The sequence below is a fragment of the Abramis brama genome, assembly GCF_963993115.1.
Source record: "Abramis brama genome assembly, chromosome: 21".
NCBI classification, from domain to species: Eukaryota; Metazoa; Chordata; class Actinopteri; order Cypriniformes; family Leuciscidae; genus Abramis; species Abramis brama.
Window position 1 is genome coordinate 16,001,319 of NC_139983.1, and position 27,575 is coordinate 16,028,893.

Below are 27,575 nucleotides of genomic sequence, written 5' to 3' on the forward strand. Positions count from 1 at the left end.
ATTGGTAGCCTATGACATAATAACAATTGGGGAAATAACAAAAAGTCCTGCATGTCATTTTTATCCTATAGAGACCATTGCAATACATATTTTGACACTTTTATGTTTTTTTTAATGTTCTTTCTAAATTTGACTTTTGGTCAATGTAGTCAGGTTGATACAGTTTTGTTATATACAGTAATAAATATTTGTATTTTAATTAATCCATTTTACTTAGATGATACTGTACGAATCATATTTTCCAAGTTAAACCCAAGTCATAAGGATTAGTGACATTAATAATTCTTGCTTTCAATTCTGAAATATTCAATAATGGCAAATATTGAAAACCTGAAAATCTTTTCTGAGTACAGAAATCTCTTGATTTTGATCTGTCTGTCTCTTTTTCATGCAGCAAATTACTTGTGTTACCGACAGAGCCAGGTGTTTTGACCTGTCAGGTAAGTTCAATAATTCACTATTTATTATTTTGCTATCCCTCTTGAACAGCATTATTGTTTTTTCAAAGCTATAAACACCACCAGAAAAATCCCCCCAGTGCTATCATTTCACCTGAGATTTTCATCCCTTCATCCGTCCAGGTATTTCAGCTTTATTCTTCTTTCCATCAGCACGTATTTGGAATCACTAGTCTGACCTGCTGTAAACGCTCTACCGCGCGATCCTAAAACAAACAGAGAATCTTTCAAATTCATAGACACTACTCTGGGAGGAGACGCACACCAACCGTGACAACATAATGGAAGGTTCAAACATGCATTTTAGCAATCAGATGTTTTGTTTATCTTTTCTTCAGTTGTAAAACTCAGGTAATTTGCCCTTTTGTGCTGCACTAAAATGTGGAATCACGTAGCCTATAAGTCTATTTGTTCTGGGAATCTATGGAAATTATGGGGCCATTAGAATATGTAGCCATAACTGCTTTTGTTCTTTCAGAATTGTAAACACAACGAATCAGTAAAACACTGGCCCAAAAACCTTTCACTTTTGGAACTGAGACAAAACAAGATATATACTGTAGCATAAATTAGCATCCTGACAAAGTGACATCGTCTCAAACCAATGACGTAAGTTTGAGGCGGGACTATCGCAAAGTCCGAATAATAGTGCGCCCCAAACCCATGCCATTGGTTGACCCTAAATAATATGTAAAAGTATTTCAGAAATGAAATGCTGACTGACTGAGCTAAATTAAGCTTCCTCTAATAAAAAGTAAATAAATAATAATAAAAAAAAAACAGTTCAACCCAATCTGATGAGAAAACGTATCTATATTAATGAGGTAGTGATTTCGTAAGAATTTGTACTATGTAATTTGTACGGAAACATACAATAAAAAACCCTAAGCATTAAGGTCCACCCCTAAAAGTAAACGTCAGTGGGGTGTACGCAGATTCATGAAAACGCACAAATGAAATTGTACAAATTCATATGAATTAGCCAACAATTCAGCAAAATGTAAAATAGTTACGAATGTCTATTAGAGTTTCTTGAGTTTCAGCGGTCTGAAATATAGAATTGTCATTATTAGGAAAAAAAATTCCGCTGAATGCCACAATTGACTAGCCTGACTACGTCAGACTTCCTACTTCCGCTCAATTTCATTTCGCTTCTGTATTCAGTCTGAGAAAGCGTAATAGCTTTCCGTTTTCCCCCGGCCTGAAAACAGCCGGCCAAACAACGAACAGAGGGCGGGCTGAGAGCCGTGACGTAGACGCTGATTGTACCGTGGATGCGTAGATTTACTTCACATAATCTGCAAAAGTCGTTCACAGCCATGTTCACTCCGGTATTTCGCTCGATGGTTTTGTTTTCGCATCATACATGTGTTTACAGTGGAAGTTAGATGCGGCTGAGCATGCGCATAACACACGCCATAACCAAACGTTATGTGATTGGCTTACGGGTAACCAATGATTTTAAACCTCCGACAAGCGCCCCCCCCCCGCGAGAAAGAAAACGCTTTTCAATTATGATATGCCAGACTCTGTCTACGAAGCAAAGCGAAGTAGCAGAGTTTGGTATTACCAGGCTAACAATTGACTAAACAGAAATAGTATTTCAGAAAGCTCTGTAATATTGTCATATTGACAACCTAAACAAAATTTATGTTCTGTCTCTGATTTTTATATTTACAGTATGTGTTTTTAAAACTATTTTGTATATGTGTGCTTAGCTTAGCCTATTCCCATTATCCCTGCAGTGTGGTTTAAGTGAACAGCAACTGTACTTTTTAGCTACCACACTTTGATAAGATCAGAACTTTGACGAGCCTGTTAATTGAAATGTACGTGCCGACGCTGAAGGGCATTAGTTTGGGATTAAAATGCGCTGTCCCTTTGATGACTGAAACAGCGGCTATTGATACCAGTAGACGTGAGCTTGATGTGCGGGTCAGCATGTTCTGGCTTCCTGCGCCCTAGTCGCACACTGATGGCATCTAACTCTAAGTCTCAGTGTCATTATCTGCACATGGCAGAGGGGATTAGAAAAATGGGATTTCTGATCCCCCCTTCCTATGGTACAGTTAAGTGATTATTGTTAAAAAAAATTACAAATGATTATGCTAATGATGAATAAATTATTATCTCCCCAACATGCAGCTCTGAGCGATCTGGCTTCTCCCCGACCAGGAAGATAAGAGTTTATGAGGGGAAGGGGGCCTTTGCAACGCGTGTCTAATATAGACGGACTGCTGTGGCCATCAAAGTATTTCTCAGGGCTTTGTTTAAAAGTCATCTGTTCCTGCATAATCAGAAGCTCTTTGATTGTCTCCTCCACTGAAGGGAGGGGATCAGACGTGATCGTGTTATGTGTGTTAGTGTCTAATATGTCTCACATTTGGAGGGGCAGATATTTTGTACTCTAGGTGTATGTTAGATTATCCAGTGCTGTACGAAATTTGTCACAGCAAATGCGCTTGACACTTTGTCCAGGCCAGGGTGATACCACTTTTGTCTGATTGCTTTTCCAGGTGAACGGTTAGATTATTGCTCCTGTGAATCTCTTGAAGAGATCCTGAAATCAGTGCAATTTGATTTTATCAGTCTCCAGGGGGCCGAGCTGGAGGAAAATGTAAGTATATGAGCATTTGCTTTTAACTCTTTTGTCCGCCATTGACGGAAATTTCCGGCTTTCCGTGTTTCACTGTTATACGGTAGGGGGCGCTATACATCTTCTCAAAACACAGGTGAAAAATAAGCAGAAACATTAAAATAACGTAATCATCAATATTAAACAGCACATAAATCAAAACTCCCTATTGTTACCGAATGAAATGTCGACCCAGGAGTGTGGTTGGACTGTGAAACTTTGGGGATGTTGATGGACTCGATCTCGCCTACTCCATCTATTTTTTGATCATCGGTCTGAATCTGATCTGGATGTAGTCTTTGATAAAAACGTGATTTTCTCAGCTTTTTTGCTCAAAATGTTACTTTTTTTATGAAACTTACCAATATTCAAGTTTTGCTTAAAAGGAATGCAGGAGCTATATAATACAACTTTTTTTTTTTTTTTTTTTTAAGCAGAGGGTCTGGTCTTTCTTTTGACATATTGCATGTTCAGATATTCATAGGCTATAACAGTACTATACGGTTATCCGGACCACACCTGACCACACGTGATCACAACCGCTCTTGGTTGGGGGGCTACTCTGGGGGTCATGAAACTTTGGTGAAAAAAGGCTTTTTTCACACTTGGTTCAATTGTTGGGTCACTAGACAGTTTTCAAAAAGTTTTCCGAAATGCAGTGTGGTAGCGCAAGTGGTAGGCTAGCGTATATTAGCGTGCTAGCGTCACCAGCGTGGCTATCACCAGAGCCCTTCTACTGAGAGCCTTGGCACTTCCTATTAGCCCCATTGTATCAATCTTGGTTGCAGTTCCATTAGAATTCCACTGGAGGTGATCGCGGGCGAGTGCAGACTGAATGGGAGTCTATGGGGCTAGACGGCTAAATGTGTCTCTTTCACCCGATTGCCGTTGAGAAATCTCAGATTTTATTGTAGGTTTTGCAAGTTCAACATGGGTTATAGGTCGAAAGTTGAATGAACGAGTACTTATGTCCTTTCGATTTCTTACAGGTTGAGTTGTTGTTGCCCATAACACGCTAGCATTCTGCTAATGAACGCTGATTGGTCAGTGAAGGACTGATTACGACCAGAGATACCGCTTGATGGCATTGTGGCATCCGAAGCGGGACCAGAAACAAACAAAACAAAAACTCTTCTAGCACGTGTATTTACCTGTGTCAGCTGTGTTGTCGATGCCTCGAGAGAAAAACGTGCAGAGCGCAAAAGCACCAAAGCGACTGAAGGAGTGCCATAAAGCAGTATCTCTGGTCGTACGATGTATGACGTCATTGACACTTTAAAAGACTTTTTAAAGCAAATAAGTGACTCTAAAAAATCTAACACCCAGCAATGTGTAATTTCTTTGCATCTCCTTTCGAATACAACATTCAAATTACTAGACAAAAAATTATATCCTGAGAAAAGTGGATTTTGTTGGGTATTTCGCCATAGGCCTCCATTCATTCTGCACTCGCCTGCGAGCGCCCCCGCATGGGCAGAGACGTGTTACTGCAGCCAGTCCAGAAACCGGAAGTAAGCAGAGAGTGCCAATTAGACTGCTATCACCTTTAAATAAATAAATAAATAAAAAGAATACGCTAATTAATACATTATTTTAATGTATTTTGTTTAACATATATTTACAATTTATCGTTGAAAGAAATAACTTGATTTGATAATGATTTCAATACCTCTTCTTGAGTCCAGACTCCCATGAGTCTTTTTGGAAATGAAAGAAAGAGCCAGGCCAGTGGCTCGAGTTATTTGTTGTGACTAACTTAGTCGAGCGCTATGTTATTGCTCGCAACAGGAAGACTTGTTTTCGTACCATTATTTCGCGCTAGACGATAATTTTATCTCCTTAGGGTTTCACACTCTGGTAAAATATGACTTTTGATGTGGCGCTGTTTATTTATCAGTGGTCGCGATCAAGCGATGATGTGTCCTGCAGAATTCGCGCCGCCGACAGCAAACTCGGACGCCAGTTTATTGTCAGTCCGCCCCAAAAACTTTGTCCAAAATATTAATTTTTAATGTCAGGATTCTTTTTACTTATTGATATTAATTTATTTTCTCTCATATAAGGGAGCATCATCTTTGCTGGATATGTTTTTGTACTACGAATCAGCTACGCACCTCAACGTGTCCTCAAACTCAGGCATGGGATTCTCAGGTTGGCTTTCACTGTCACACCTCCTCCGACGGGTAAGATTTACTGCACATCTAATCCTACTGCCCAATGGGTCGTTAAATATGTAATTCAGTTATAATATGTTATGCTAAAACGTTATTACATTTTATTAGTAGGCTACACTACAATGTAAAAAATATTCTTAATTAAATAATTCCGTGCAAGTGAATGATTATTACATTTAGAAGAGTCATATTTGTTCTAAACAAAATAAACTGCACAATTTAAACCATGTAATATAACGATTTACATTTCTAACTCATTTTTTTTATTTTTTTATCTTTATTTAAACATTACATTTATTTCATCTTAAAATTTTGGCAGATAATAGCCTATGTTATGGCAACTTGACAAATTAAATTGACATTTTATCTTAAAAGTAAATTAATTAAATAAAAAAACGATATGTAAACATTGCCTTCATTTTTTTTAAGTTCAGAAACACACCTTTAAAAGTGTCATTAAGTGTAAACCAATACCTCACAGTGGTATTCAGATTGAATTGGAAGCAATGAATTGCATCAAAGATGAAAATGTTCGCACTGCTGAATAAAGCCTCATTCACACTTTGATTTTAATGGACATCATTATAGTCCTCATAAAACTCCTGACAATATGTGTTCATTTAGTAACAGCTCTAGATGAAAGACAGCATCACCTTACGGTGATGAGGACTTCAATGGTAAAAACCAAAGCCTCTTTCTCAGGCAGTATTATATGAGATCAATCAAAATCTCCCAAGAAAGGGAAAGAAGAAAAAAATCTGGACACTTTTGAAGTGGTGGACTAGGATGAAACTCCGGAATGGCCTGCAGATCTTTGGGAACCTCCCGTCAGAATTGTTTTCCGGTTTTGACGTTTCTGCTCCTGTAGACAGGGTGGTTTTTGATGAGAGAGGGTGAGACAGAGAGGCCAGTCCGCAGCGAGGGCAAAACCAGGCCTCTGAGTCTCTTTGTCTCTCTCTCTGATGGTTTGCTGTCTTTTCTCTTCAGAGTGGATGCCTGTGGAGGCTGGATGCTTGCAACATGCCTATGGTGGACTACGCCGCACAGGCCTTGTCAAAAGCCCTTCTCACCAGCAGGCTGACAGTGCTACACCTTGAAAACACCTGCCTGAGCGGCAAACCTCTCTTCACACTTGGTATGCCCAGCACACACCATCCAATTGAAGTGTATGCGAGCTAACAATAGAAGGAAGGGTGCTTGCTGCCTGAGAATATGACCCTGTGCTGTGAAATGCAAATTATGCTAACAGGTGCATTGTGGGTTATGAGGTTAAATACATAATTTGACTCTTCATGTGTTTGCTCTCAATTAAAGTTGGCATGGAATGGAAGTTGCGATAGTATTTTCTTTATTGTGACCAGGGCTTGATATTAACACCTGCCAATTACGCTTAATTGGACTCATTCTATGAAGGTAAAAGAGTAGCAAAACTCAAGAGCACGTAGATGTGAATTTGAGAACTTGTACAATAAATATTCGGACTTGTACGTGAACATTTACACTCACAGCTCCAATGTGAAAACCTGTAAAATAAAAATCTGAAGTTGAATGTTGAAATTTGCACTCGCAGACAATAGTCACAAACATGTATTCTGAATTTGAAGCTGCAGACAAGTAGTCACAAATGTGTAAAATGCCATTCACAGAAATACAATGACAGACACAAACTTGTGATATATATTTGCATTTAATCTTACATTCACATTCGCAGTACAACCTCAATTAGGCACTTGCAACTTCTCAAATCAATTTCAAATTTCGCGCCTTGACTTTTGCTACTCTTTTCGCGATATATTAGGTGCAAAACTAACTTGTGCACTTGATACTCAGTGGCGGCCAGAGAGAAAGGGGGTGTTCAAAGGAGCCGTTTTATTGGTTGGCACCTAACCAATGAAATGGGACTTCTAGTGTACGCGATGATGTCACGAAACCCAAGTGCACTGAAACGCTAACATGGCTTAATGCATTAGACTGATAATAAAAGAAATAAATGATATTATCAAACTCAGTAAACACCATGCTAATAATGAATACTACAGAAAAGCAGATGCATCAAACTATATTAGCACAAACTGCATCAGTGCTAATATAAACTCATATTAGGGAGGGCCTTTTTGTGACATTTGGCTTGGTTTTGGTCTAGCGAGTGCTGTGCAAAATTTCCCACTGCATAAGTACATTATTTCAAGGGTAGGCAGAGTTTTGAGTACTATCACGACAGCACAACATACAGTCCCAAAGGGTGCGTTATCTTCAAAGATATCACCTAATGTTCTTAAAGTTTTTTTTTTTTTTACAATGCAGAAAGTGCTAATATCAGTCTACGAGTTGCTTTACCTGCTCTAGTGTGAATACTGCAATATGTCAGTACTAAAGTACAGATAGCATGTGTTTGAAATGAGCGTTCTCCATGAGCGGCCCTGGCCAGCAGGAACAGATGAAGCAGGACAAGGGGAGGAGTGGCAGATTTTGGCCCAGTGACCCTAACAGCTAGACTGGGCTTGGATTAGATGTCGTAATCTTCTTCCTGTCACTTTACACATTGCTGCACCGATCCGTTCAGGACACTTCGGCCAGCTCACTGTGAGATGGAGTCTTTCGGCACTATAGAGCTTGTCTCCTAAAAAGGACACAGGACTACAGACACAGCTTTTACAGAGATGTGGTGGCCCTTCAAGCCTGTGAAGGACACTGTCATTAGGACATTAATTATTAAAACATGTAAATGTAAGACTGTTTTCACCTCAGAAAAATAAGAAAGTTAATTGCAAATGTATTTATTGTATTTGCGATCTCACAATTTGTTTGATCACAGTTGTGAATATCTCATGTATAAATTTGGCTTTTCCCCTTATAATTTCCCTAAAATTGTGACATTGTATTTTACAATGTGACTTACAGTAGGTCAAAATATTTAATTTTTACTGATGAGGCAGAAACTGACTTCCATGAAAACTTCCCCATAGGCCTATGCAATGTGTGTGACAAGCAATGGCGCTAAATGAGCTAGATCATGGAGCTGTCTACATTGCAAGTGGTGTGTGACCGAGGTATAGTCTGCAAAAAAAAAAAAAAAAAAATTCCTACAAACACCTGCAAGCCATGCATTCTGGTTAAACTTGAATACATTCCATTAAAAATAGCACTTTAAAATAAGCTTTGTAATGTAGTACTTCCTTACAACTTGAATTCTGTGCAGTACACTGTGTTTTCTGCATTGCTTTGGCATTGCTCAATCACCACGACCAGGGCAAACAAATCATATTTACTCCAGTTCTGAATGAGAGTTTACAATCTGAATTGAATTTGAAGAGATAAAAAGACTACACAGCAAAATATTGCAACAAAACACATCTTTCTTAAGTTTTCCTTAAGAATGGCATGCAGAAACATACTGTGTAGTTCAGTGTAGTCTGATTCATGAACAAATTACTCTTAAGAACTGAATCTTTTTAATGAATAATTCAAAAGACCAATTTGAATCAGTCTGCAGATTGTTCCGGAGTACATTTCTTGTTCAAATTACGTCTTGTTAAAGATACATTTTGATTGAGTTTTTAAAATAAAGACGATATTTTAATAAAACATTAAAACTTGCAAATACTTTTTTTGTATATTTTCATATATATATATATTTTTTAATATTTATATTTTTAAGTTACTACATTTTCTTTTTAAATAGTTTTTCTTCAATTAAACATTAACATTAAACACAAATTAAACAGCTATTTATTTTGCATTTTAATCCAATTCTAGGATGAAAAACCGAAAGAAAAAGAGAAAAATCGTGGCTAAATTCATTCATCACGATGAATGGTCAGTCCACCTGAAAATGGTTTCGTATTGTGGGATACAGTATTATATGCAGTATATAAGTATGTTATATTTGGTCATCAGACTATAAAGCTGTATCATCATGTTAATGTCTGAATGGAAATGGCAGCCCCTGAAAATTACCGGGTAAAAGAAAGATAAAGAAAGTGATGTTGTAGACATAGACCATTAACAGAACCCAAGTGAAATGACCTTAAATGAGACAGAGGAGTGGAGTGGCACATCCTATGTCTTCATGGCTCTGTCTCTTTAAGCGGCAAGTGGATTCATTTGATATTTTGGGGCCGCTCGGCCGCCCCCCTCATTCTTCCCAGCGGGACGCCCAGCTTCTGATCATTGCTATTGATCGGTGGGGCCCTGATTGCGGGACTCGCTGACTCGCACAGTGGAGTCCCTCCGATCAATTCAACGATCCCCCTGTTTGGTTCCTACTGTGTATGATGACGATGTTGGCATTCCGCATGCAACCGAAAGGGTCTGATCAAATCTGCCGCATTGATTTGGACAGACAGCTCTGTGAGGCCACAGACAAAAAGCCCATGAAAGCTTCTCTGGCCCTAAAAGGGACATGTAATGATGTTGACGATTAAAATGATGGCCGTGATAATCACAGCGACGTAAATAAAAATGATAATGGAGTTAGTCCTATACAACCTCAAAGTTTTCAATAAGCCTTTGTTGTCATTTGGATGAACCGCTGTGGGCATTCTCAGAAATGCGTTCTTCTTTTTTCTTCCAGATTGTCTTACATGACATCTTTTGTTGTTGCACTGTGGCACACTGAGTTCTTTGGCACACATATCTCAGAGAAGGACAAAGCACCATGCTTATTGAAGATTTTTCTCCTCAATTCTTGCCCTAGTCGGTGCTCTGAAAAGGAACATCGCTTTGCAGGAGCTTTACCTCTCTGAAAACAAGCTCAACGGCTACCAGGACTCCATGCAACTTGCAGACCTCCTTAAATACAACAACACTCTTAGAGCCTTGGACCTAAGCAACAATACCACATCTGACTCAGGTACACACATTTAGTTTGAGGCTGTATTGTGCACTTCCAATAGCACGGTTGAAAAAAATGTTGTGGTTAAACTATACAATTGGTTTCAGCTCTTGTCTAGTCATTTATTTTTGTTCCACAGGTTTGGAGGAGATTTGTGATGCTTTGAGCTTTCAGAAGACTGGTTTGAGAACGCTGATACTGAGTAACAATCACATCACTCATCGTGGCATGAGCCATCTACAGAATGTTCTGGTGAGATTTTCTCTCGGGCAAGATAATAGAGATATGTGCAATTTTAATCATTCCAACAGCACTTCTAGACTTACGAAGTGTGATTAAGAAAAGCAGAGGAAGTAAAAAATAAGTAACACATCTGGTAGATTGTGCATCAGTAATTTGCTGAAATGTTTTCACAAATGCTTTTCACAGTTTTATTTAAAGAAAAAAGGTTCCCAAAGAATGAAAGTTCTGTCATCATTTACACCCTCCCTTGTCATTCCAGACCTGTATGGAACAGAAAAAGAGAAATTTGGAAGAAATCTAAAATCCACTCTTTTCTATTTAAGTAGTATGAATGGGGACTGGAAGTGTCAAGATTAAAAAAAGATGCAAAAGCACCATAATAGCTTAAAAATATAGTTTTTTTACTTGTGTTTTGTTGTCATTTGAAGCCATACATTAGCTATTTGTGACTTACAAACTGAAATTTTTATTCCCTGATAATTTTGTGTAGCGGATCACTGAGCCAGTGAACTGGATCAGTCGAATCATTGAAAAGATCTGACTTAAAACAACGATTTTACGTCGTTCTCATGAACGAATGTCAAGATTTTCACTGTTTAATGATTAAATTTCAATCTGTTCCTTACAAAAAGCTATCATGTGGCTTTGGAAATCTCGACAGCCCTATTCCTGATTTACTTTCATTACATGGAAAAGAGTGGGATGTTCACCTAAGAATTCACCTTTCGTGTTCCAGGGAAGTTTCATTTTTTGAGTGGGTCTATATAGAATAAACTGCAGGTTGCACATAATACTAAATACAATGATTTTCACTCAGTACGTTTTTCAGCTATTTATTCATTCCTGTTTTATCCGAGTGTGGCTTTTTATCCGAGACGAACAGTGACACTGCATGTGGCCTCTGCTGGGCTTTGGAGAGGAAGTACCCAAACACGACAGCTACTGGATATATCTTCTTTCTTTTTTTTGTGAGGTCTACTATGGCGGAGTTTGACACACAGAGAGAAAAGAGAAGAGAACAAAAGGAAATGGCTTGTCTCATCCTCACTGGAAAGCTCATCTCTAATCCTTAATAATATCTATTCCTCTTCAGCAGCTCTGATTGTCAGAATAAACTGTACCTTTCTGTCATCTGAATGGCGATTTAAATCAAAAGCTACAAATTAAAGGCCTGCTTTCTCTTCTCTCGGCCTTTGGCGTGTTCACAGAGAATTCATTCAGGCCAAAAATAAAGCCTGCTCATTCCATTTTGCCTGTACCAATTGGGAACAGTTTGATTAAATAATAGATATGTGTTTAGAGGGCTTTTTCATGTGGTCTGTCATTAAGAAGGATAAGTAGACATCCATGCGGCCATAATGAATATAATTAGTCCGATGGCTGGTCGTGTCGAATATGACACAGGAAGGGTTGTTATTAACCTTTCTTTCTTTTTTTCCCCTGGGGTTTCTTTAAAGGCAGAAGAAGAGAGAGAGCGAATAAATGGGTTATTTGGGCAGACACAGAACTCTCTGATGTCAGCGGAACATAATTAAATCACAATGTTATCCACATTTTACAGCGGATCCTTGTCTGACCAATTGGAAATCGGATGACTGAAGTTGTCAACCATAGGCTGTTAGAATGACGCTACTTCAGTTAACTTGAAACGTTTATTATGTTAACAATAATTTGCTATATTTGTAGTATAGTTAATTGGACTTTAAATAACTAAATGTTTATTAATTAATGTAATAATTAATACATGTTTATATAGTTTGCTTTTTTAAACATCCATTATTTTTTTATTATTTCTATTATTGCTTTTGTTCCTTTGATTTTAATAATATTGTATATTTATATTTATATTTATTATATTATATTGTTCTCCCAAAAAATTAGTTTTCATGTCTTTCTAAACCTGAATGACTTTATTTTTTCTGCGCAACACAAAATAAGATATTTTGAAGAATGTTGGTAACCAAACAGTTTTGAAGCCCATTGACTTCCACTGCAATGGAAATAAACCGCTGAAACATTTCTCAAAATATCTTCCTTTATCTTTCACAGAAGAATAGCAAATGATGGCAGAATTTTCGTTTCTGGGTGAACTATCCCGTAAAGTTGTATTGTATTTACGGGTAAAAAAATATACCCAATAACATAAAACCAATTCTTGACAAAGATTATTTTGAATTCTTAAGGGTTTTGCATTTGAAATGTCATTTTCTTTAGTTTTGTTTTTCTTTCTCTTAATGTTTGATTGGGCTTGTTGGTTGTGTCTTTATACATATACTGTATATGTCGATGTGTGGGTGTTTACATGCTTGAGTGTTGTAACAGTGACGCAAATGAACTGTCAGTTGATCTCTGAGCTTGTTTTTTTTAGCTGTCTGTGGTTTTTCATTTAAAGCAGGAGACTAAGTGAGCATAATGAGTGTAGCGAGCTGGCATGGTGTACGTTCTGTTATGCAACATGGCTTTTCCCTCATGTGCTCCGCTATCTCCTGCTTTATATGGCTGCTAATCGTGCTTCATAAATGACGCGGCTAATATGCTCTTGAGAGTCAATCTATTGCCACGGCACGGTGTGCGACACTTAAAGCTCTCAAAGTGACACAAATTCACCATCCATAATTGGATTCAAATGCACAGAAAAAAGGACACTTTTGAATTCTAAAAAGTGATTTAAAAACAAGCTCATCAGTTTTCTTAAACATCCTTTTTTCTTTTTTTTTTTTTCAGCCCCACTTAAAAACCCTCGAAACATTAAACCTTGGCAAAAACAACCTTGAGAACAGAGGCATTCACACGCTAAAGGAGTCCCTCATGATCAATCGCTCTTTATTGCAACTTGGCCTAGCTGCCACAGGAATAACATGCGAGGGTAGGGTTCATAATATTGCTTTTCTAAATTTCTACCTCTTTGGCACATCCTCTCTTTATAGATTTCCTTTTTTCTGGAGTTTATTTCTGTTTCACCTTATAACTAAGCCTGCATTTTCTACCCATGGTGCCAGGTGCTGTGACTTTGGCTGAGATCCTTGCAGAAAGTCGACAGATCCAGCGTTTGGACGTACGGCAGAACCAGGTGCTTGCTGGGGGCCTCATGGCTCTCTCATTGGCCTTAAAGATCAACCGTTCACTCATCAGACTGGATCTGGACCAACACGTGAAAGAGGAAAAGGTGAGATGTCTAATCTCAGTGTGTAGAAAAGTAATTTTGAATACAGATGGTTCTTGGATCCGAATTGAAATAACAGAGACTTTTTGAAATTGTAGATTTTAGGACTGGAGTATCATGAAAAAAAAACTTGTGTAACAAGTATATATATATATATATATATATATATATATATATATATATATATATATATATATATATATATATATATATATATATTCATGATTGTTCATATATTCATATATATATATATATATATACACTCACCTAAAGGATTATTAGGAACACCTGTTCAATTTCTCATTAATGCAATTATCTAATCAACCAATCACATGGCAGTTGCTTCAATGCATTTAGGGGTGTGGTCCTGGTCAAGACAATCTCCTGAACTCCAAACTGAATGTCAGAATGGGAAAGAAAGGTGATTTAAGCAATTTTGAGCGTGGCATGGTTGTTGGTGCCAGACGGGCCGGTCTGAGTATTTCACAATCTGCTCAGTTACTGGGATTTTCACGCACAACCATTTCTAGGGTTTACAAAGAATGGTGTGAAAAGGGAAAAACATCCAGTATGCGGCAGTCCTGTGGGCGAAAATGCCTTGTTGAAGCTAGAGGTCAGAGGAGAATGGGCCGACTGATTCAAGCTGATAGAAGAGCAACTTTGACTGAAATAACCACTCGTTACAACCGAGGTATGCAGCAAAGCATTTGTGAAGCCACAACACGCACAACCTTGAGGCGGATGGGCTACAACAGCAGAAGACCCCACCGGGTACCACTCATCTCCACTACAAATAGGAAAAAGAGGCTACAATTTGCACGAGCTCACCAAAATTGGACAGTTGAAGACTGGAAAAATGTTGCCTGGTCTGATGAGTCTCGATTTCTGTTGAGACATTCAGATGGCGAGTCAGAATTTGGCGTAAACAGAATGAGAACATGGATCCATCATGCCTTGTTACCACTGTGCAGGCTGGTGGTGGTGGTGTAATGGTGTGGGGGATGTTTTCTTGGCACACTTTAGGCCCCTTAGTGCCAATTGGGCATCGTTTAAATGTCACGGCCTACCTGAGCATTGTTTCTGACCATGTCCATCCCTTTATGACCACCATGTACCCATCCTCTGATGGCTACTTCCAGCAGGATAATGCACCATGTCACAAAGCTCAAATCATTTCAAATTGGTTTCTTGAACATGACAATGAGTTCACTGTACTAAAATGTCCCCCACAGTCACCAGATCTCAACCCAATAGAGCATCTTTGGGATGTGGTGGAACGGGAGCTTCGTGCCCTGGATGTGCATCCCACAAATCTCCATCAACTGCAAGATGCTATCCTATCAATATGGGCCAACATTTCTAAAGAATGCTTTCAGCACCTTGTTGAATCAATGCCACGTAGAATTAAGGCAGTTCTGAAGGCGAAAGGGGGTCAAACACAGTATTAGTATGGTGTTCCTAATAATCCTTTAGGTGAGTGTGTGTATATATATATATATATATATATATATATATATATATATATATATATATATATATATACAGTGAGGAAAATAAGTATTTGAACACCCTGCTATTTTGCAAGTTCTCCCACTTGGAAATCATGGAGGGGTCTGAAATTGTCATCGTAGGTGCATGTCCACTGTGAGAGACAATCTAAAAAAAAAAATCCAGAAATCACAATATATGATTTTTGAACTATTTATTTGTATGATACAGCTGCAAATAAGTATTTGAACTCCTGTCTATCAGCTAGAATTCTGACCCTCAAAGACCTGTTAGTCTGCCTTTAAAATGTCCACCTCCACTCCATTTATTATCCTAAATTAGATGCACCTGTTTGAGGTCGTTAGCTGCATAAAGACACCTGTCCACCCCATACAATCAGTAAGAATCCAACTACTAACATGGCCAAGACCAAAGAGCTGTCCAAAGACACTAGAGACAAAATTGTACACCTCCACAAGGCTGGAAAGGGCTACGGGGAAATTGCCAAGCAGCTTGGTGAAAAAAGGTCCACTGTTGGAGCAATCATTAGAAAATGGAAGAAGCTAAACATGACTGTCAATCTCCCTCGGACTGGGGCTCCATGCAAGATCTCACCTCGTGGGGTCTCAATGATCCTAAGAAAGGTGAGAAATCAGCCCAGAACTACACGGGAGGAGCTGGTCAATGACCTGAAAAGAGCTGGGACCACCGTTTCCAAGGTTACTGTTGGTAATACACTAAGACGTCATGGTTTGAAATCATGCATGGCACGGAAGGTTCCCCTGCTTAAACCAGCACATGTCAAGGCACATCTTAAGTTTGCCAATGACCATTTGGATGATCCAGAGGAGTCATGGGAGAAAGTCATGTGGTCAGATGAGACCAAAATATAACTTTTTGGTCATAATTCCACTAAACGTGTTTGGAGGAAGAAGAATGATGAGTACCATCCCAAGAACACCATCCCTACTGTGAAGCATGGGGGTGGTAGCATCATGCTTTGGGGGTGTTTTTCTGCACATGGGACAGGGCGACTGCACTGTATTAAGGAGAGGATGACCGGGGCCATGTATTGCAAGATTTTGGGGAACAACCTCCTTCCCTCAGTTAGAGCATTGAAGATGGGTCGAGGCTGGGTCTTCCAACATGACAATGACCCGAAGCACACAGCCAGGATAACCAAGGAGTGGCTCTGTAAGAAGCATATCAAGGTTCTGGCGTGGCCTAGCCAGTCTCCAGACCTAAACCCAATAGAGAATCTTTGGAGGGAGCTCAAACTCCGTGTTTCTCAGCGACAGCCCAGAAACCTGACTGATCTAGAGAAGATCTGTGTGGAGGAGTGGGCCAAAATCCCTCCTGCAGTGTGTGCAAACCTGGTGAAAAACTACAGGAAACGTTTGACCTCTGTAATTGCAAACAAAGGCTACTGTACCAAATATTAACATTGATTTTATCAGGTGTTCAAATACTTATTTGCAGCTGTATCATACAAATAAATAGGTAAAAAATCATACATTGTGATTTCTGGATTTTTTTTTTTAGATTATGTCTCTCACAGTGGACATGCACCTACGATGACAATTTCAGACCCCTCCATGATTTCTAAGTGGCAGAACTTGCAAAATAGCAGGGTGTTCAAATACTTATTTTCCTCACTGTATATATATATATATATATATATATATATATATACTGTGTATGTGTATATATATATATATATATATATATATATATATATATATATATATATATATATATATAAAATGATGAAATTATTAATTGGTTCACTGGTCACAAAGGAACATTGTGTAGTTTAGGGCTGTAAACGAGTATTGGCAGTTAATTTTGTATACTTTTGTATGATCTATTGATGACCAAAACACAAAAGTCAAACTTAATTTTCTGTACTTTCTTTACCCATCCAAAAAAATTGGTGGCTACCCAGCCCAAGGATGAAAATCCATTGACTTTGGGGCATATTGTGGATTTTACATTCACAATTAATACTGTAAAGATGTATAAGCAAACTCAAATATTCAAATTTTTGCCATTGCGTGTTTCTGTATCAATGAAGTTCAACTGAAAAGTTACCGTCCAAGTTAGGCAAAGATACAAGTTGTTGCTGATCACTTAGAGCTGCTGCTTCACACATCGTTGCAAAAGCCCTGAAAAAATGTTATTGCAACTTAAGAACATGCCAGAACAGAAAAGTTAACTTGCCATCTGTTTGTCATGATTTTATCTCCTCTATCTTATTTGCATATTAAAGCGTTAATTAAAATCATGAAAGGACAGAATGCTCTCTTTAAAACAGATTCCAAAGCTTGAAACTGAACTTGATTTATTTTTTATATCAGTCATTAGTTTGGATTCTGATGTTTTTACCTTGTCAATCAGTTACACCTCGAAATCTATTTTCATCGATAAACGGCCCGAAAACATGCCATCTGTCTTAAATGTGTATAAATGTGTCATATTTAAGCTCAGCTGAAACAGAGGACAATGTTATTAACATTTCCACCATGATAGATTACAGCAGGGTGGTATTTAACCGATGGAGAATGAGACATTTCACTGTGGCAGTACAAGAAGACACACTGCTGAGATTTGTCTGGGCCAGGCACAACGTGGCAGAACGACTGACGATTGTATTAAAAAGCAAATCTTTCCATCAGAAATCAGTGGGTGGTCAGATCAAGTGTTCTGATTCAGTTTCGTAAAATTCCCTGGGACTGAGAAAAGCGAAAATTTCATTCTTCAAAAGAAAAGTGTGTGCGTGTGTGTGTGGCACAATTTTACATGCGCATATTTAAACGAGAGGAAGGTGGTAGGGAGGGAATGTAGGTCCTTGGGTCTTTGTTTACAACATCTGATTTGGCATGTCGGTTGAAGCTCAGATCCATTTGATCATTGGCCTATTTGGTGTTAATTTTTGATTATTTGCTGATCTAAAATATTTATTGTTAGGCAATTCAGAAAGATGGGACCATGTTATCCATCTCTTTATCAAGGTGCGTATAGTTATTTATCTTAGTTAAGGTCATACTTTACACATTCATGAACTTTGTAAGAAGTAACAAGATTTCTCATCAAATTATTACAAGACCTGAGCTGTATACTCTTATTAAATGCCAAAAATTATCTATTTATGTCCATAAGGAATTTTAAGAGGAAAAAAGGGGTCATCGGATGCAAAATTCACTTTTTTTATGGTGTTTGCATATAAATGTGTCTTTCCAGTGTGTGGAAAGAATTAAAAAAAATTAATTCACTCCTTTATTTTTTATCGTCAAAAAGCCTAAACACTCTCAATAATCAGGCCGTTTGGATTTTCTGAGCAATATGATGTCATATTGTTCAGGCTCCGCCCACGACCACTGACGGACTGTCCCGTATTAGCATATTTCCGCCCTCAGCCATTTGTATACTGACCGCCAAGGCAGCGTGTCTACATGTGTCTTGTGTCGACACCCCCCATGGAAGAGAGGGGTGGGGTGAGCAGTTGCTCATTATCATTTAAAGAGACATGTCGCTGTGAACAGAGCTGTTTTTGAGGAGATAAAAAGGGTGTTGTTTTACACAACCATTGAGAAATTTTAACCAAAGTATGTTACAAACTTTACATGAAGACTCATAAGAGTCATCAAAGAATCATACCAACTTGTGGAAAATGGGCATCCGATGACCCCTTTAAAGCTACAGTTTACTCAAAAATGAAAATTCTGTCATCATTTACTAAACCTTATGGAACACAAAAGAAGATATCTTGAAGAACTGTTTTTGTACAATGAAATTTTGTATATACAATGAAAGTCAATATGGTCCAAAACAACATCGTTGTTGTTGGGGTAATTTTGGGGTAAACTGTCTCTTTAAGACAATGATGTACAACAATGACATCATATTATTTTCTTTTCTGTTTGCCTAATGTCACTGTTGTTGTGCATGGCAGACTCAGGTTGATGCGATGTCTCTCATTAAGGATCATTAGAGATGCAGGTATGGCTGTAGAGGGGCAGGTGGTCTTGTGGGACAGACTCCAAGTGGAACTAAGAGTTGGTTAGTGTTTGTGGTCGGTCATGGTGTCTGACTCTATGATGGCTGGAGTTGAGTGAGTGAGCAGACAGAGAGCAGGTCCTGCTCATGGGACCTCTGATGAGCTGCTTATGATGAGACACACACACACACACACACACACACACACACACACGTGGCATTGCAGCTCAATTTTTGAACTTTTGTGAATACAGTATTTACATGGCTACAACCTTTGGCGCTAAATTGCTAATTGCTACATTTTCTTTTGAAGTTTCCCACAAAGTAAAGCCTGAAACACTTAAAATGATGGTTATTTTCTATTTCAATTATAAAACAGTTGGTTCCAGTCTTTGATTCTGATTGGTCAATAGCTGTGTTTTATTCACGATAAAACACGGCTATGACCGCTTCTCCCAACAGTTCTGTGTATCACTGCACAACACCCTTAGCAACCACTCCTAGCAATGAAAACATATGTTTGTTCTCCATTAATATTGTTCATTGAAGCTTTCTGTATTATGTAGAAGAGTATTGTGAGAGAGAGATCGAGTGACCGAGTGTATTACCTGCATTCAGATTTAGCATTTTCCTTCAGGTCATGGTCAGGTCTATGTTCGTAATAAAAAAATCTGTTTGAATGTCTGCTGCGATATCTTGTCTTTTGAACTGTTATGGGGTTTTCCTGTGCCTGACAGCGCTAGTAATAATAATAATTAATAATTTGTTACATTTATATAGCACTTTTCTAGGTACTCAAAGCGCTTTACATGAAAGGGGGAGTCAAAGCATTTGTTAGTTCAGTTGTGTCTTGATACCGTATTCACAACAAGTTTCAGTCCTTTCAATATAAAAGTCTTCGCTACTGAGTGACTCGCTCATAAAAACAGTCTTTGCCGCCATCTAATGGCATAATAATGTAACTTCTGCTGCTGTTCACCGTCAGGGACTATTTTTTATAGTCTTTTTAATGGCTTTTAGTGATTTTACTTCATGAAAGTATTTCTTGGCTTTAATATTTGTATTGTGTGGTAACCGTTTTATAAAAGCAATAAGGAACAAGAGGCTGTGGGGTTGGCCCTTCAGTCGTGACTTATTCATGAGACAGCACAGCCTCTCGTACCTTATTGCTTACAGAAGTACTGTGTAATGGGTATAGCTACAGTAACGTCTTTAGCTAGTCAGCTTAAGATCATTTCCATCTAAACTGGTTATATATCTTAGTAGGATAATCTCATCTCTTTTTTTTTTTTAAACCATATTCATCTGCGTAGTCACGCAGAGCCGAAGCACAACCAAAACAATGTTCTTCTGTAAAATGTATACAGTTTTTTTTTATACCACTAGAGGGCCAAAGTTACATTGTGTACCAAATAATTTCATAATTAAAAATGCTCATTTGGGACAAAAGTAATTTTTAATGTAGCCATTTCTATAAATGAAAGAAAAGCATTTAATTTTACAATAATGATAAGCTGCAGAAATAGCCTGAATATATACTACTATAACTGTATTGTTAATTCCTTTTCATTCTGTTCATGTGGAAATATGGTTGAATGCAAGATGTCATTTTTTGTAATTAAGGTTAATAATGAAAACGATTCATAATTAAAATAGTTACTGCAGTTAATTTAATATCAGTTCAACAGTTTGTCAGAATTATGTTCTATGATTTTAATTGTTGAATCCAATTAAAGGGTTAGTTCAACCAAAAATGAAAATTCTGTCAGTAATTACTCACCCTCATGTTGTTCCAACCCCGTAAGACCTTCGTTCATCTTCGGAACACAAATTAAGATATTTTTGATTAAATCTGAGAGCTGGCTCACTCCTCCATAGGCTTCTACAGACGTTATAACTTGCTGGCCCAGAAAATGCATTAAAGACATCGTTAATATAGTCCAAGTGACTACAGTGGCTCAATCTTAAGTATATCAAGCGACGAGAATACTTTTTGTTCGCAAAAAAAACCAAAAATAACGACTTTATTCCACTATTTATTTCCTTCTCTCTGGGCCTCGAGTTTTTTCACGTAGTGTTTTAGCGCAGCGCGTCTGTGTTGCACGTCACCACGTAGGCTCACTATTGGCCGACGCTGGTCATGTGTGTGATGTGTGACGTACAACACAGACGCGCTGCGCTAAAACACTACGTGAAAAAACTCGAGGCCCAGAGAGAAGGAAATGAATAGTGGAATAAAGTCGTTATTTTTGGGGTCTTACGGGGTTGGAACAACATGAGGGTGAGTAATTACTGACAGAATTTTCATTTTTGGGTGAACTAACCCTTTAAGCAAAATCATCAATGTATGGGGCGAAACAGATGTTTTATTTGCATAAAACTTATCTAAATCTAGGATTTGTGCCTCTAAGACCCTGATTTCACCTGGTATTAAGATGCGTTTTGGTTGATTGGATCACAAGTGGACGACGCTAAATACAGGTGTAAACGGAGTCTGGTTTGAGCTTGTCCACTTTCGACCACTTCCAGAGGTAGTCGGAAAAACGCATTTGACCGGATTGCATTCGTAGTGTAAACGCTCATGTGGTCGAATGCGCCATAAAAGACCACCTACTCTCCACCTACTGACCTAATGCGTAAACATTTTGGGAAGCGCTCTAGCCAGACGGGATTTAAACTTTGTCGGCTGAAGACCCAAGTTTGGTTTGAAGACAAAAAACTTACCAAGCACAATGTACTCTCACCATTCCTGATTTCTAACACGGTCTCACAGCGTTCGTCTGGGTCTTGCGGCTGTCAGAGCAGAAACGAAAGCTGCTGCTCTCCGAATGTTTTTCTGTTGTCTCCGGCTGCGGTCATACTGTAAAAGCTTATTTTGTCCAGTAGATCAAAAGACCTAGAAAAAAACATACGTTTACCTGCCCATAGACACTCCCCTCAAAGAAATCTGGACAGAAGTGGTTGAAAGTGGACAAAAGGAGATGGATTAAAACACCAGTTGTAAATGGGAATGTGTCTCCCTCGTCTACTTGTGATCCAATTGACAAAAACGCATCTTACTACCAGGTGTAAACAGGGCCTAAGAGTCATGGGACAACAAACAAATGCTTGTCTCATCATTGTTTTCTTCTGATCCTATGTCTTTTTTTGAATAACACTCAAAGCTTCTATGCGTTGCAAGTACTACCTCTGCTTCACAGCTCCATATTTATTTCTGCTTTTACCTCTCCATTGCCTTCCAGATTCAGTGCCTGCAAAAAAAAACAAAAACATTTAAAGTTATTTGTGGCCTGAACTTTAAAGAGGCTACATGCGATTTTCTGAAATTTAAACTCGCGACTGACACCTGTGGCCAAAAAACGGAACTGCTCTTCCTTTCTGCTTGCTCTCGTACGTGCACACTTCACAAGTCATCCGCTGCAAAGAAGTCAACATTATGTTTACAGAGGTAAGAACAGTCAAATACATATATTGTTTGAGAAACTAAGTTTGTTTGCTGACTAGCGGTGGTGGCAGAGTGATCTGAAACGTTTAACATGAACGCGCTTGACGTCACATCCGCAGACAGCGCGCGAAAAATCCGACCCGACAGAAAATAGGAAAAATAGGATACAGGCTTATAGGTGCACCCACTGTGAGCTGACAAGGTGTCAGTATGCTCATCAGGAGATGTTTGAGTCATAAATGGTCAAATAAAAAGGCTATTGTTACGTTTATTTTGGGGACAAAGTTGCATATAGCCTCTTTAATTAGAGTATTGGAGTTTGTGAGTATTGTAATTTGTTCCATATTTTAGTGATACTTTCACAGTATCTTCTCCCATCAACTTCACATGGTTGTAGGGCATGAAAATAACAGCCGTATATAGAAAAGCAGTCAAGTGTCATATGTTTATCAAAGCTAAACCAAATCACACTCTCACATCTCTCTGTTTCTTTGCATCTGCTCTCACTGCCATGGAAGAAAATAGCACTTGTTGTCACCAATATCTTGTTGTAGAAGTCAGTCTGCTTAGAAACTAGACTCTATGTACTCACTAGACTATATTTAATTTGATGTGAACAAAAATGAGGTTATGAAGCATACAGTATGTTGCACTATTGTGTGAAAACATCTAATCTTTAGCGGCCTTTAATAATGTTTTTTGAGTATTTTGTCAGATGTATGACATACTAAACAGACTATATCTGCTTCCCTCACAGACTTGTTTTCATTTGTTAAATTAAATACGGCATCTAATTGATGTAGCATTCAAAGTGACCTTTCTACTGTCCTTAATTATTGCTGTCCAAGATCCCGTCCTCTGTTAAAACTTGTTCAGATCTTGCAGATAAACTTTTACCCTTTCGCCATCCAAACTTTGAGGTGAAATCATCTTCGCGGTTTCGAAATAAACCTTCTGTCTCTTTGCATTCACAATCCACACGCAGTCTTGCTCATTTCCTGATATAGTTTTGGGGGCAAAACAGGCATATTTGCCAGCTGTGTAATTTACTGTGGCACTCATTTGCATATTAAAGCATTAATTAGCTCCTCTGAGCGAGAGAGAGGGAATAGTGTAATCATTGGACGTGTAGTCGCGGGGGACGAGTCTGTGTTTGGGTCTGGGGGGAGGCCGAGAGGAGAGCGCGGGAGTCTCTGGGTGCTTGTGTTGACCATGCGGCGCGTGCTTGTCGGCTTTGTGTTTTTTTTTTTTTTTTTCTCTCTTCCCCGCCGGAGGGTGGATGAGGAGGTTGCGCTGCTCAGTTTTCCAGCTTTTTCCAGACCCTTTGAAGTGTCACACATGATCTGTCTCCGTGTCATTTTAATGGCTTTACTCTCCCCCGTCAGTGCAGTCAGAGGTGCGACCAACAGTTTCACAGGAAGTAGAGGTTGTTGTTGTTGTTGTTGTTGTTGTTTTCATCCTCTTTTCCATTTGAGAGTGCAAAGGGGGGGTGGGGGTTGAGGATTGTGGTGAGAGCATATGAAAAACAAACTGACGAGATGCAAAGGACTTTTTTGAGGTTGTGGTGGCAGAGTTTGTGGCGACAGTACAAAATGGACACAAATCATGTGACGATATCAAATGCATATGAAGTGACTTGGAACATGAAACTCAATCTTATTAGTAATATTTCAATGAGTGAATATTCTAACTTTTGGACTTTTGGTCTCTAAACACGCACGCACGCACGCACGCACACACACACACACACACACACACACACACACAGAGAGAGAGAGCTCAACAGTAAGTTGACAGAAAAGTCACTGAAAATGTTTACATTGCAGTCACTGCATTGTGATTGTCTTTAAAGTGTCAGTAAGAATGTTTTAAAAACTTTTCAAAACCAAGGAGTAATCATATTCCATTGTTTTTCAGCAAAGGTGTGTTTATAAATTTATGTAGTTACATTATAGCTACATAATTTACAGCTGCTTTCTTATTAACATTTTTGTAATTTTGTAAAATAATAATAAATATATAAATAATAAATATACACTAATATTGAGGTTAGTGATATTTTAAAATGTTTTTGAAAAGACTCCCCAAGGCTGTTTGTAAAAAGTGATTGCAGTACCAGTTTTGGCCACAATCTTACATACGGCTCCTTTAAATATATCTTTTTATCTTCTTTTTTTTTAAGCAAAAATAAAAATACACAGGTAAAAATAAAAACTGGTCATTCTTTTGTGGTGGTTCCAGTGAAAATGATAAAACAGAACTACTGGCCTGAAAAATTAAAATTCTGTTGTTTCAAACCCATATGTCTTTCCTCAATGAGATAACTTATCACCATATCTGAACCGAATAAAATTTTTTAGAGCTCTGTCGGAGAGAAAAACGTGAATTCTAGGGTGAACTATCCGTTTGAATCCCTATACTAATGTATAAGGTCACCACTGTACGTGTCCATATACTGTAGACAGGTGGGGTAAACGTACAGTAAAGTTTGAGAAGCCCTTGCTTCAGTGGTTCTTTGTTTAGCTGTCTCAGAAGCCTTTGCCTGGAACACATTGGCTCATATTTTGATGGGACTGGATGCTATCTTTTCCCTCTACTCCACTAGAAATGGCCCATTGGATGAGTTGGTCCATCAGAATTTCAGAATCTCCCTCTGGGCATGTCCACCAACTCCATGCTCAAGCGCCCTGTGTCACCAGTCACCCACATTGAAGGCTCATCTGAATATCATGAAACCCGTGAGTCACTGCCTTTATCAGAAGGGCTTTGGCCAGGAGAATCTTCTTTTCCCTTTCAAACAAACAGGACAGCAGTGCCATGGCCTGCATGTGAATATGGATTATCTATTACGTCTTTGTTGGTGTGCAGCACTCCGCTCTTTCTATTTTCTGTTTACAACTTCAACGGTTGAGTTGAACACTTTTTTTGTTTTGCACATGAATGAAGCTTTTAAATTATTGTTAGGTCTATAGACTATTGACAACCAGTCCTAAATAATGAGAGATTAAAGGTTAACAAGGTTAACAGTTTTGTTTTTCATGCTGCCCTCATGCCCAATGTGTCTTATTGTCTTGTAGTGATGTATAAAGTCAAGTTGTCTAGCTGATATTGCCATTTAAACAACAGTATAATAATAAACATTCATTTAATATTGAGCAACTTATTACAATATTGAGTAACTAACTTATGCACTTTGTCTATTTTTGCTCCGCAAATGAAAATAGTATCAATCGAGCCCCAGCGAAACACAGCAACACACAGCACTGGCATTTAGTGAATGGATCAGTGTTTTTTAACAAATCTCGATTCTCGAACGATTCATGACTCACCGACCAGCCTTTTTAAGTCTACAAGCAAAACGCATCTGTTGTGTTTAGTTCATGAATTAATCAGTTTTTTAGAACGAATCATTTGAATGAATGGTTTAATAACTCTCCAAAGCACGACCAGCCGTTGCATGTCTACAGGTAAGACATATTAATGGTGTTTAATTCATAAATGAATCAGTCTTTTTCAGTGAATCATGACTCGCCTAAGCCAGAACAATCTCAGATACGTCTCGAAGTAACACATAAAAGTGTTTCATTCTGGAATGAATCTGTGTTGTAAATCAGTTGAGTAATTGATTCAATTACTCATCTAAGGATGATCAACTCTTTCTCGTATCAGTGTTTTTTTGTTTCTAAACCGATCAGTGTTTTGAACGAATTGGTTGATGATTCACTCCTAGTGTACGTTTACACGACAACGATATGCTTAAAAAGGAGAAGTTTTTCCTTTCGGTTTTCCGCGTACAGACGACACCATTGTCAAAACGATCACCATTCACACGGATCCGCGAAAACGACTAAAAACGCTGTATTCTGTTGCCAGGCCATTAGATGGCGATGAAACACTAGACTGAACACATAATATGCATGTGCATGATGTCATCGTCTTCAGAGATTCGCGTTTTTGTTGTTTACATGGAGATCGTTTTCAAAAACTTGCAGTTTGAAACCCATTTTCAAAAGTTTGCGTTTTCAGGCACCCAAATCGCCGTTGTCATGTAAATGAACGGCCAAAACGCATAAAAAGTTTAACGTAGTTTTAGTAGTTGAAAATGGTGTTGTGTTAACAGCCTCATAATATGGACGCTTGTTGCCACCTACAGGTGTAACGATGTAACTTGCATCACTGAATAATACCCATTACTCACTGATGTACAGCCTAACAAAAAAGCATTTTAATGGCAATTGTGATAATCAAAATTAATAATAATGATTACAGTATCAAAAAAAGTAATCAGTTTTGTCATAACTGTACTGTGCAGCCCTAGCTCTGCATACTAGTGTCAAAGTATTGTAGTGCCCTCCTTCTCACATCTATCTTACCCTCTCTGGCTAATCATCAGAGGTGAAGATGACCTATAAACACTGATAAACAATCAATATTTTTTTATTTAATATGCATTTAACACACCTCTAATGCTTCCAGTAAAGCTCATTTTGTATATGGATATTTAATTGGTTTATACAGGTGAACTCAGGGCGTGTCACAAAAAACACTCATCACAAATCAAGTTTTCTAGCTAATGTCTTTATATATATTATATATATCCATGTGGTGGGACATTTGTGTCAATGACAAGCTGCCATGAATGACAGCAGGATTACAACAGGTTTATGGTTGACCAATTTATCATGCTGTGTTAAAAATAATATAATATAATATAATATAATATAATATAATATAATATAATATAATATAATATAATGAAATGAAATTCTTTAATTATTATTAAATTAAATTAAATTCCTCATGTTGTTCTCAACCAGTAGGACTTACTCACTTCTGTTCAAAAGAAGACAAAAAGTCTAAAGAATGTTCTTGTTGTTTTTTCATGCAGTTACAATGATAAAACAATGAGTCAAAAACGAAGGGAAATCTATCTATCTATCTATCTATCTATCTATCTATCTATCTATCTATCTGTCTATCTATCTGTCTATCTATCTATCTATCTATCTATCTATCTGTCTGTCTGTCTGTCTGTCTGTCTGTCTGTCTGTCTGTCTGTCTGTCTGTCTGTCTGTCTGTCTGTCTGTCTGTCTGTCTATCTGTCTGTCTGTCTGTCTGTCTGTCTATCTGTCTATCTGT

At 38.1% G+C, this 27,575-nt stretch overlaps 1 protein-coding gene across 1 annotated transcript in view; it reads left to right on the plus strand.

The window, feature by feature from the left end:
* Window positions 1–27,575, plus strand: part of LOC311071759 (protein phosphatase 1 regulatory subunit 37) — a gene marked incomplete at both ends in the record, with an annotated part of 43,727 nt that overhangs the window by 3,622 nt on the left and 12,530 nt on the right. The window contains 8 exons of the mRNA XM_084096298.1: window positions 395–440; window positions 2,975–3,075; window positions 5,157–5,276; window positions 6,255–6,402; window positions 9,964–10,119; window positions 10,241–10,353; window positions 13,069–13,210; window positions 13,344–13,510. Of these exons, the coding sequence (XP_083952424.1) occupies window positions 395–440; window positions 2,975–3,075; window positions 5,157–5,276; window positions 6,255–6,402; window positions 9,964–10,119; window positions 10,241–10,353; window positions 13,069–13,210; window positions 13,344–13,510 (993 nt within the window). The remainder of the gene's footprint in view (window positions 1–394; window positions 441–2,974; window positions 3,076–5,156; window positions 5,277–6,254; window positions 6,403–9,963; window positions 10,120–10,240; window positions 10,354–13,068; window positions 13,211–13,343; window positions 13,511–27,575) is intronic.